General features: G+C 41.6%; 1 protein-coding gene across 1 annotated transcript; it reads left to right on the forward strand.

The window, feature by feature from the left end:
• The first annotated feature begins 245 nt into the window (after positions 1-245).
• On the forward strand, positions 246-10,687 carry ndufaf7 (NADH:ubiquinone oxidoreductase complex assembly factor 7). Its single transcript, NM_001076763.1, has 10 exons — positions 246-372; positions 2,464-2,600; positions 3,238-3,318; positions 3,397-3,507; positions 4,605-4,815; positions 4,892-4,950; positions 5,810-5,923; positions 7,101-7,244; positions 8,822-8,995; positions 10,227-10,687. Exons 1-10 carry the CDS (start codon positions 333-335, stop codon positions 10,422-10,424), a joined length of 1,269 nt encoding a protein of 422 aa, NP_001070231.1. The 5' UTR covers positions 246-332; the 3' UTR covers positions 10,425-10,687.
• The last annotated feature ends 520 nt before the right edge of the window (positions 10,688-11,207 follow it).

The following is an 11,207-nucleotide window of genomic DNA, read 5'->3' on the forward strand; positions in this document are numbered from 1 at the left end:
TGTCTCCCCCACTTTTAAAGTGTCCACTATGGCCCTGGCCGTTAGAACTACCTATTGTTATAACCCACAGTACTAAAAACATACACAGACAAGCTGAACACAGATGCGCAGCTAATGTAGTTAAGCTCTCCAGCACAATAGAGGGCGATATACACATATACCGGTGATCTGCAACCCGTCAGGACACAAGAATGAAGAAGAGGAACCTTAGCCAATCATAATAAAGGACTTGGAGCAGCATGTTGCAGGTTGTCTATGCTGTGCGTCAGTGTTGTCACTCATCATCAACGCTGAATGATATTTACATGTAATAAAGCGTTAATGACAGCACTATGAGGACTCTTCTGAGACTGAAGCGGCTGATGCCAGAAGGTGAGAAGAGTTTGAACAGAGTTTCTTTGTATTCTATCCAGTGTTTGGTTTTAATCAGAGGGACTTACAGCGCTGCACTGCCGCGAGAACACCAGCAGAACATCACAGCATTGTAGAGCGGTGAACGAGTTGATTTGACAGATGCAGGATCCTTAAACCTTGAACTTAGAGGTTACAAATATTGTAATAATTGGTGAATAGCAGCAGTGTTCATATGGAATCAAATGCTTGAAGACTTAAAGGGATAGCCCTACTGAAAATACAGCTTAAACCAGCCTAGGATGGTTGGCTGGTTTTAGCTGGTAGAGGGGTTTTGGCCATTTCCAGGCTGGTTTCCAGCCATTTCCAGCCTGGTCTTAGCTGGTCAGGCTGGGAGATGACCAGCTAAAACCAGCTTGACCAGCCTAGCCAAGCTGGGAGCCCAGCTAAAACCAGCTATGTCCAGCTAAAACCAGGCTGGTCAAGCTGATTTTAGCTGGTCATTTTCCAGCCTGACCAGCTAAGACCAGGCTGGAAATGGCTTAAAACAAGCCTGGAAATGGCCAAAACCCCTCTAAAACCAGCCTGGTCAACCGGCTAAAACCAGCCAACCAGCCTAGGCTGGTTTAAGCTAGATTTTTCAGCAGGGAGTTCACCCGAAACTGAACATTTACACACCCTCAATTGGTCCCTTTGAGTTTATTTATTCTTTTGAACACAAAAGCTGGAAACTTGTAACCATTCTCATACATAGTAGGAAAAACAAATGCTATGGAAGTCAGTGTTTTCAGATTTCCAGCAGTCTTCTACATGTCTTTTTTTGTGTTTAGGAGAAGACTGAATGGACCAGAAACATTTATTTTCTTTATAAAAATGTGAGCCTAGGCTGGTTGTCTGGTTTTAGCTGGTCGACCAGGCTGGTTTTAGAGGGGTTTTGGCCATTTCCAGGCTGGTTTCCAGCCATTTCCAGCCTGGTCTTAGCTGGTCAGGCTGGAAAATGACCAGCTAAAACCAGCGTGACCAGCCTGGTTTAAACTGGACGTACCTGGTTTTGGCTGGGCTCCCAGCCTGGCTAGGCTGGTCAAGCTGGTTTTAGCTGGTCATCTCCCAGCCTGACCAGCTAAGACCAGGCTGGGAATGGCTGGAAACCAGCCTGGAAATGGCTAAAACTCCTCTAAAACCCGCCTGGTCGACCAGCTAAAACCACCCAACCATCCTAGGCTGGTTTAAGCTGGTTTTATCAGCAGGGTCCTCAAACAAATCATACAAAAACAATCCTAAAATCATACGATTAATGATAGAACACACACTTTCTGCTTCTCCTTCGTCAAATGATAGCACTTCCTCTAAGGCAGTGGTTCTCAAACTTTTTTCATCAAGTACCACCTCAGAACAAAATTGTCTCTCCAAGTACCACCAAAATGAGCAGTATTGAAATGCAGTAGCCTAGTAGGCCTAGTACAGCAGCTACAACTCTGCACAGTTAAAAAAAATGTGGCAGATTACCTCAGAAATATAGGCTACATGGCATATTATATACATAATTTTTGATTAATTTTGAATTGTGTGTAGCATGTACATGACATATTTCATTCCTCTGCGTACCACTAGAAGGAAGCCACCACAGTTTGAGAACCACTGCACTAAGCCACAGCCTTAAATGTGTATTGCATGCACTTATTCTGTGGTTGCATTCACGTTAAACTTCTTTGAAACGACATTATTTTTAATTTATCGTCCTTATTTAAATGTGTCTATATAAGATATATTTCTGTGTTTCTCTGGTACATTAATAACAGAAACATGGGGACAATTGTAAAATAGTATTTACTTGTGGAAAATATACATGTAATTTCGTGTTTTAAATTATTTAATGGTATAGCAGAAAATTTTGACGGTTTTAAAACCTTGACTTTTCCAAATCGTGGTATACCTTGAAAAGGGTAATCGACCCATGCTCAGTCCTTGGAATTTAAACTCCAACCTGTCTTTATTTAAAAGCAAAAGCTAAGTTACTTGTGTAATCATTGTCAGGCATGGGATGACATTAGTGTTGAAGTTCTCAGGAAATACTCTTATCTGAGAAATGACATTCAGTGCTGTCTATTATAGTGCTTTGGACGAAACGATCATGCTCCAGCTCTTCCATCAACAAATCCATCCTTAAACATCTCGCATCCAAAATCATTGCCACGGGTCCAATTTCAGTGGCTGAATACATGAGGGAAGCACTCACCAATCCGGTGTTGGTACGTATAAGTTTACATGTACTCTTTGGAGCGTATATTAAAGAATTCTGAAAGCATATTTTATTATTACACATAGAACTGACAAAAAACAAGTCCCAATCAATCACAGTCTGTATTTAAATTGTTAACTGGTGCTTTTTAAAGTCAAGTGTCAGATTCTTGACTTTCCAAAAAGTATGCTTTTTAAAAGACTTCAGCACAAAAGTAATACAAAACTGGAATAATTGTCCTTAATTTTATTTCTAAATCACATTATTTCAATTTACACTCACCGGCCACTTTATTAGGTACACCTGTCCAACTGCTTGTTGACGCAAATTTCTACATTTACATTTAGTCATTTAGCAGACGCTTTTATCCAAAGCAACTTACAAATGAGGACAAGGAAGCAATTTACACAACTAAGAGCAACAATGAATAAGTGCTATAGGCAAGTTTCAGGTCTGTAAAGTCTAAGAAGGGAAGTATTAGTAGTATTAGTATTAGTAATTAGTAAAAAGTCATGTGACAGCAAATTGTAATATTTCCAAACTTTTGACTGTCAATGTGTATCCATAACCTTGTATTCTTTATAAGAGATGATTAGAAAGCCGGTGCTTTTCTGCCAAGGACCAAAACTCGTTGTTTTTGTTTTCAGGGATATTATGTGAAAAATGACATGCTCGGAGCAGGTGGTGATTTTATTACATCACCAGAGATTAGTCAGATTTTTGGCGAGGTAAGCCTTTATTTATTTGTAAATAAATATCTACTGATACTCTAAAACACAAATATAAAAAGCTTTTTCCATCTCCAGCTTTTAGGAGTTTGGTGCATCAGTGAGTGGATGGCGGCTGGGAAATCCAGTGCGCTGCAGTTAGTGGAGCTCGGACCAGGTCGAGGTTCATTGACCAGTGACATCCTGAGGGTAAGCAATCCAAATAATAATGCTCTGATATGCAGTGATATTTTGATATATTGCGTGCTTTAATATATTACAGAAGCCTAAAATATTTTTAGTCTGGTTGTTACATTTTTGCTCCTTTCTAGGGGTACGGAGAAAAAGGTAACACACACACAAAAAACAAAAAGAATTAATTAGGATAATAAAAAACTATCAAATTTTTATTTGATCGAATTAATAATAAATTAATATTAATAAAATTTTCTCTATCCCAGCATACTTTCACTTCAGATGTAATAATAATTAAAAAAAAAACTCTGAAAAAAGATTTCAAAAGAAAAATGTTCTCTTTTATTCACTGTTTAACAAAGTTTTATATATATGATTTTTACATTTCCAGAAAGGGTAAACAAAGAGATACTTAAATGAAAATTCTCCTAGCCAAAATCATCATGAGAGGGGAAGGCCAAAATAACAAACAAAACAAAAGCTTCATAAATAGATATATTTATTTATACAACAATATAAGTTAATATACAATACAATATTATATTTACAATATAATATATATATTTATACAACAGTTCTGTCTGGTTCTCAAATCTGACTGGCTGATAGCCGTGCGATATTCTGCAATATCACAACTCCTACAGCCTCTTTACTCTTTGTGTATTACTCCGCCCACTGTATAATTTGTTCCAGATCTACTGAAATATGTAAATATGCTCGCATGACAATAACATGCAAATGACACTAATTACAATATATAGAACTAAAGCTTATTTACCTTCAAATGAACTCAAGTATATATAGTTAATCTGAAACACTGGTCAGGCTGGAAAATGACCAGCCAAATCCAGCTAAAACCAGCTTGACCAGCCTGGTTTAAGCTGGACATAGCTGGTTTTGGCTGGACTCCCAGCTTGGCTAGGCTGGTCAAGCTGGTTTAACTGGTCATCTCCCAGCCTGACCAGCTAAGACCAGGCTGGAAATGGCTTGAAACCAGCCTGGAAGTGGTCAAAACCTGGCTGATTGACCAGCTAAAACCAGCCAACCAGCCTAGGCTGGTTTAAGCTGGATTTTTCAGCAGGTATTTGAGCTGTGGTTTTCATTTATGGCAGGTCTTCAGTCAGTTGAAAGGTGTCCTGGGCGAGACTGGGATCTCCATTCATCTTGTGGAGGTCAGCCCAAAGTTAAGCCAAGTTCAGGCTGAATGTCTTACTGGAAATCAGACGCAGACATATGACAACAATCACACTTTTTACCGCAGTGGCACTACATGTACAGGCCTGCCTATATACTGGTATCACAGCATAGAGGACGTCCCAAGAGGTACGGATCCATCAAATGGATGTAATGAGACGGATTATTTTAGTTTGTTGTAACAAAATTCAGTTTTCTTTGACAGGTTTCAGCATTTTTCTTGCCCATGAGTTTTTTGACGCTCTTCCCATTCACAAGTTTCAGGTACTCCAGAAATATTTCAAACATAAATAATGTGTTTATCTTTGGGTGCTTTCACACCTAGACTTTTGTTTTAGAACCTGTCTCATTTGCCTAGTTAGCACGGTTCGTTTGGCATGTGTAAAACCACCAATCGCTCTCGGATCCGCGCCAAATCAATGGCTCCGAGATCGCTTGAATAAGGTGGTCGCGGCTTAATTGAAACTAACTCTTGAGCGGATCGATTGCCGTGAGAAAGCAAACGATCCGAGCTCGGTTATATCAGTGTTTTATGTATATGTAATAGGCATACGGCTATATAAGGAGAGAAATATGAGTTGGGCGGGAGGTCATTCAACAGACATCCCAAGTCTCCCGGAAGTTTCAGTAGTCTCCCGCAAATGCAGACACTCCACGATGCCCGCAAACAAGTGATAATCTCCCAGTAATCGCGCGTCTCCCTCCCGGTCCTCAAATTCATCGTGCACCCTTCTCACCCCTCCCCATCACATCCCTCCTCGCTCTTCAGACACGTTATCACCTTACGTTATCATGCGCACCTTATCAAACTCCACCAAACCTCCCCCTGACAGCTGAACGCGACTCTGCAAAATAAACCGTGAAATTCTGACCAACGTGAGGAGAGTTTACTCACATGTGACTTGTTTTAGCTCTTTTGGTCCGTTTAGAAACTTTGCAGTGTGAAGGTGAACCGCTCCAAGAACAAAGAGCAACAATGTAACAATTTTAATGCCTGTTTCAGAACAACCGAATCGATTCACAGGTGTGAAAGCACACATAGGAAACATTCATTTATGTTTTCCCAACATTTATTAAAGCGTAGTGTTGCTGTTGCTGAAGTGAACTGTCTATTTTCTTTAAGAGAACGGAGAACGGCTGGCGGGAGGTGCTGGTTGATATTGATCCTGAAAACCCAGGAAAATTGAGATTTGTGGTTTCTCATCGTCCTACCCTGGCCTCCAGCACTCTTATACAGGTGAGGTCTCCCTCCATGAGATCATTTCTTGTAATGTTGATCACATCCAGCAGATGGCATTAAAATCAAATCTATTTGGCCACAGCCATATCACCCTGCGGCCCAAGACCGGTTACTCACTGAAGCTAAGCAGGGCTGAGCGTGGTTAGTACCTGGATGGGAGACCACTAGGGAACACTAGGTTGCTGTTGGAAGTGGTGTTAGTGAGGCCAGCAGGGGGCGCTCAACCTGTGGTCAGTGTGAGTCCTAATGCCCCAGTATAGTGAAGGGGACACTTCACTGTCAGTGGGCGCCGTCTTTCGGATGAGACGTTAAACCGAGGTCCTGACTCTCTGTGGTCATTAAAAATCCCATGGCACTTCTCGTGAAAGAGCAGGGGTGTAACCCCGGTGTCCTGGCCAAAGTCCCTCTATCAGCCCTTACGATCATGGCCTCCCAATCATCCCCTTCCATCGAATCACTGTCTCTCCACTCCACCAATAGCTGGTGTGTGATTTGCGAGATTTGTGACCCCTGCTCTACAGTCTAAGTCAGGGGTGTCCGAAATCAGTCCTTCAGTTTAGCTTTAAGTAGCTTCAACACACCTGCCAGGAAGTTTCTAGTACAGGGATGCCCAAACTCATTCCTGGAGGGCCAGTGTCCTGCAAACTTTAGTTCCAACCCCAATCAGACACACCTGGGCTAGCTGATCAGGCTCTTACTAGGCTTTCTAGAAACATCCGTGCAGGTGTGTTGAGGCAAGTTGGAGCTAAAATCTGCAGGACACCGGCCCTCCAGGACTGAGTTTGGACACCCCTGTTCTAGTATATCTAGTACGACACAGGTGTCAAACTCAGTTCCAAAAGGGCCGCAGCTCTGCACCGTTTAGTTCCAACCCTAATTAAACACACCTGATCAAACTAATTGAGTCCTTCAGGCTTGTTTGAAACCTACAGGTAAGTGTGTTGGAGCAGGGTTGGAACTAAACTGTGCAGGGCTTCGGCCCTCCAGGAATTGAGTTTGACACCCCTGTAGTAAGAGCTTCATTAACGAGATATAAACTTATCCAGCATAAACTTAACAACATCCAGCATATGTTTTACGCAGCGAATGCCTTTCCAGCCGCAACCCATCACTGGGAAACACCATGTTTTAAGTTGTATTATGAAAATATTTTTCTGTCAATGATGATTTTTAGAAAGATGAAAGCAGACGGCACGTGGAAGTGTGTGCTGAGGCTGGAGTCATCGTTCAGAAGCTGGCCAGTCGGATCGCAGAGGACGGAGGCGCAGCCTTAATTGTAGACTATGGGCATGATGGGACAAAAACTGACACTTTCAGAGTAAGTACCGCATGTAGAATCCCTCTTAGGTGTTCTCAATCCGGACCTGTGCTGGTCATTTGAAAGCTAATGTGTTATATTAGGAGTTATCCAACTCAATCATTCATTCCCTTTATTAAGTCCCTTTATTAATCTGGGGTCGCCACAGCAGAATGAACCGCCAACTTATCCAGCAAGTTTTTATGCAGTGGATGCCCTTCCATCTCTGGGAAACATCCACACACACATTCACACACACACACTCATACACTACGGACAATTTAGCCTACCCAATTCACCTGTACCGCATGTCTTTGGACTGTGGGGGAAACCGGAGCACCCGGAGGAAACCCACGCAAAGGCATGGAGAACATGCAAACTCCACACAGAAATGCCAACTGAGCCGAGGTTAGAACCAGCGACCTTCTAACATTCCACCAACAAACAACACCCCCACCCTTCAAAAAAAAAAAAAAAAAAACATTTAGTTTTTGTCTGTGCTTAAATTTAATGACTTATTTCATATACATTTTTGGATATTTTATGCAGATGCACTCCTCTACAATAAAAATCATCCCAGTCATTGTAAAACTGTGAATTCTTCTCAGTTACTTATGTAAAATTAAGTACTTAAGTAAATTATATTCATATCAAAATGTACACTCACCGGCCACTTTATTAGGTACAGCTTAGTAGTACCAGGTTGGTCCCACGTTTGCCCTCGGATCTGCCTTAATCCTTCATGGCGTAGATTCAACAAGCTACTGGAAATATTCCTCAGAGATTTTGCTCCATATTGACATGACAGCATCACACGGTTGCTGCTGATTTTTTTGGCTGCACATCCATGATGCCAATCTCCCGTTCCACCACATCCCAAAGCTGCTCTTTTAGATTGAGATCTGGTGACTGTGGAGGCCATTTGAGTACAGCGAACTCATTGTCATGTTCAAGAAACCAGTCTGAGATGATTCATACTTTACAACCATGCCACGTTCAAAATCACCTTTCCTCCCCACGCCGATGCTCGGTTTGATCTGCAGCAGATCATCTTGACCATGCAAGATGAGTTGCTGCCATGTGATTGGCTGATTAGAAATGTGCATTAACGAGCAGTTAGACAGGTGTACCTCATAAAGAGGCTGGCGAGTGTATATTGCAAAAATACAAAATATTGCTATGACAGTTTTTTCCTATGTCGTGCAGCCCTAGTTTTACATGTATTTGAATGTCTCTTGCTGTATTTGACGTCACAAACTATTTCATTTTCATTACCTTACAATAAAATCCATACAGAACAGCTTGATTGGAAATTTACTGCATAAAAATAGAAGTTGAGCACAGAGAATACAAGAGAAGGAAATGCATGTTAAGTTTTCACATGCAAAATACAGATATAAAATGTTATCTAGTGTCATTTTAAGCAGGGTTTAGCCATTAATCAGTGTCCAGCTGTTAGTATTAGTGTGGTCAGGATGATTAAACTGTTTTGTTTGCGTTAATTCTGCAAATAATTGGCCTATTTTTAGTTGCTAGATCTGATCATTTATTTTGTGTTTTTCACCATGTTTTGTTGTTACAATTCATTCCTGTGACAGGGTTTTAAAGGCCATCAAATCCATGATGTATTGGAGGCACCCGGCCTGGCAGATTTGACCGCAGATGTGGACTTCAGCTACCTGAGGAAAATGGCAGGTGACCAGGTGATCTGCTTGGGACCCATCACACAGAGATCTTTCTTGAAAAACATGGGCATTGACTCCCGTATGCAGGTGAGAATGACAGCACTACTGCCTTTGAACTTCTAAAAAATGATGACGTGACAGGAACTGATTTCATCCTATGAATTGGCTTAAGTTGGTGTCACATGGATGACCTTCCGTGATCCAATATCTTCTACTGTGTTCAAGAATGAGGGAAAATCTGATTTGAAAACTGAATAGTATCACTATTTCTATTTTGGGGACTATTCCTTTGTCACCTTCATTTTTACAGCACATTATACACTAGAGATTTACAGAAATGCACGGTACAATACACAATATGGGCAATTCTACTCTGCCCTAGTGTAACGGAGGCCAGCTAGTGTGTGCTGTGCAGGTAAACCTCACTCCTCTGACCTCTAAAGGTGCTCTAGCGACAGATGCTAGAGGCCATGGTCTTTAGCTTCCTTGTTAGAGCAACAGACTTCCATGCGGAAGGTCGCTGGTTCGAAATCAGCTCGGAGCGGGTTGGGTGGCGTAGGACCGGTGGGGTTACATTGGTGCCGTGACCTGGATGGGAGTGAGGTTTGGGGGGGGGTGAGAGTAACGGATGCCAGCTAGTGTGTGCTGTGCAGGTAAACCTCACTCCTCTGACCTCTAAAGGTGCTCTAGCGACAGATGCTAGAGGCTATGGTCTTTAGCTTGCTTGTTAGAGCAACGGACTCCCATGCGGAAGGTCGCCGGTTCGAAATCAGCTCGGAGCGGGTTGGGTGGCGTAGGACCGGTAGGGTTACATTGGTGCCGTGACCCGAATGTGAGTGAGGTTTAGGGGGGTGAGAGTAACGGATTCCAGCTAGTGTGTGCAGGTAAACCTCACTCCTCTGACCTCTAAAGGTGCTCTAGCGACAGACGCTAGAGGCCATGGTCTTTAGCCTCCTTGGTAGAGCACCCGACTCCCATGCGATAGGTCGCTGGATCGATACCAGCTCGGAGCAGGTTGGTATCGCAGGACCGGCGGGGTTACACAAGCATATGAAGAGGAATATTATTACATGAATGAGGGAAATCTTACAAACAGCCGATTTTATGGATTTTTTTAGGCTTATAATATTCAACCAAGTATTTCTGAAGATGCTCAATGAAATAGATTTAATGAAATGATGTGGCAATAAGTAAACCTAAATCTTTATGTACAGAACTATCCATGTAGTGTATGTTAAAAAGTGACAGCAGACGCTATTGAATGATATTTTGAAAGTTGTTGAAGAGTTTGGTTTGGTTTTGTCATTCTCTGCTTTAGGTTCTACTGAGCAGTAATGACCCGTCCATCAGAGCCCAGCTCATCCACAGCTATGACATGCTGATCAACCCTGAGAAAATGGGTGAGCGGTTCCAGTTTTTCTCTGTGCTCAACACGGCTCGGCTGGCTCAGAGAGAACAAATGCAGAAGAGTACAGTGATGCCTGTGGCAGGATTTACTGAGCTGGAGATGCAATGAAAAGATCTTCTGCTACTAATATGCATGGACTGTACTGATTGTCTGGTTTGTCACAAATCACACAGTAAAACGTTTATATATTATGTTTTATTGTGTGATTCGTCTTCCCTATTTACAGTCAAGTATAGTTTCTTATCAGAAATTATCGCATTTGTCAATTATACAATCGATTACACAAGAGGTTCTCGTTGCTTGTCCTCCGGACCCACCACTCATTTTATACATATTTTCCTGTATAAAACATTTAAATCTGTTTAACTGAAGCCAAAATCAGGTGTTTTTTTTAAGTAAGACTGGCCCTGGTGACTCAATGATCATTTCAAATACGTGTTTGTTTTACGAAGTCTCAGAGCTGAAACATCTTTGTAACTGAAATCGAAAGACCCACCCCTCACTGACAGAGGTCCAGAATTTGTCCAATACATGAGCTCATTTGTCCTATTTTAACTGCTATGCCATCATTAATAGTGTAATTAAGCCATAGAAGAAAGCTTTAAGATGTAAATCTGACATTGTTCAGTCACCGGTCACTACTGAGCGACTGTACTGTTGTTAAATAAGGAAAAGATTTTACAAGTAACTGTTATTCTGAATCTTGGACCTTACTCTTGAATTAAAAGATGACCAATAAAAGGTGTGGAGCACTAAAAGTTAATTTTAAAGCATATTAACGTTATTTTTCATACTAAATTAGGCTATTGTAGTTATCTGGGATTTTTCTAATTTAGATGCAAGACAGGATGGATCCATGCTTTCATGTAGTTGACTCCAAATTCTGACTCT

Source organism: Danio rerio, chromosome 20 (assembly GCF_049306965.1).
Source record: "Danio rerio strain Tuebingen ecotype United States chromosome 20, GRCz12tu, whole genome shotgun sequence".
In the NCBI taxonomy this organism is placed as follows: domain Eukaryota; kingdom Metazoa; phylum Chordata; class Actinopteri; order Cypriniformes; family Danionidae; genus Danio; species Danio rerio.

Bases quoted from the DNA above. Each gene is read 5' to 3' on its own strand.
- ndufaf7 (NM_001076763.1), top strand. From the start codon at position 333: ATGAGGACTCTTCTGAGACTGAAGCGGCTGATGCCAGAAG. The intron at 373-2,463 runs GTGAGAAGAGTT...TGTCTATTATAG, and splicing joins GAAGCGGCTGATGCCAGAAG to TGCTTTGGACGAAACGATCA. The intron at 4,951-5,809 runs GTACTCCAGAAA...ATTTTCTTTAAG, and splicing joins TTCCCATTCACAAGTTTCAG to AGAACGGAGAACGGCTGGCG.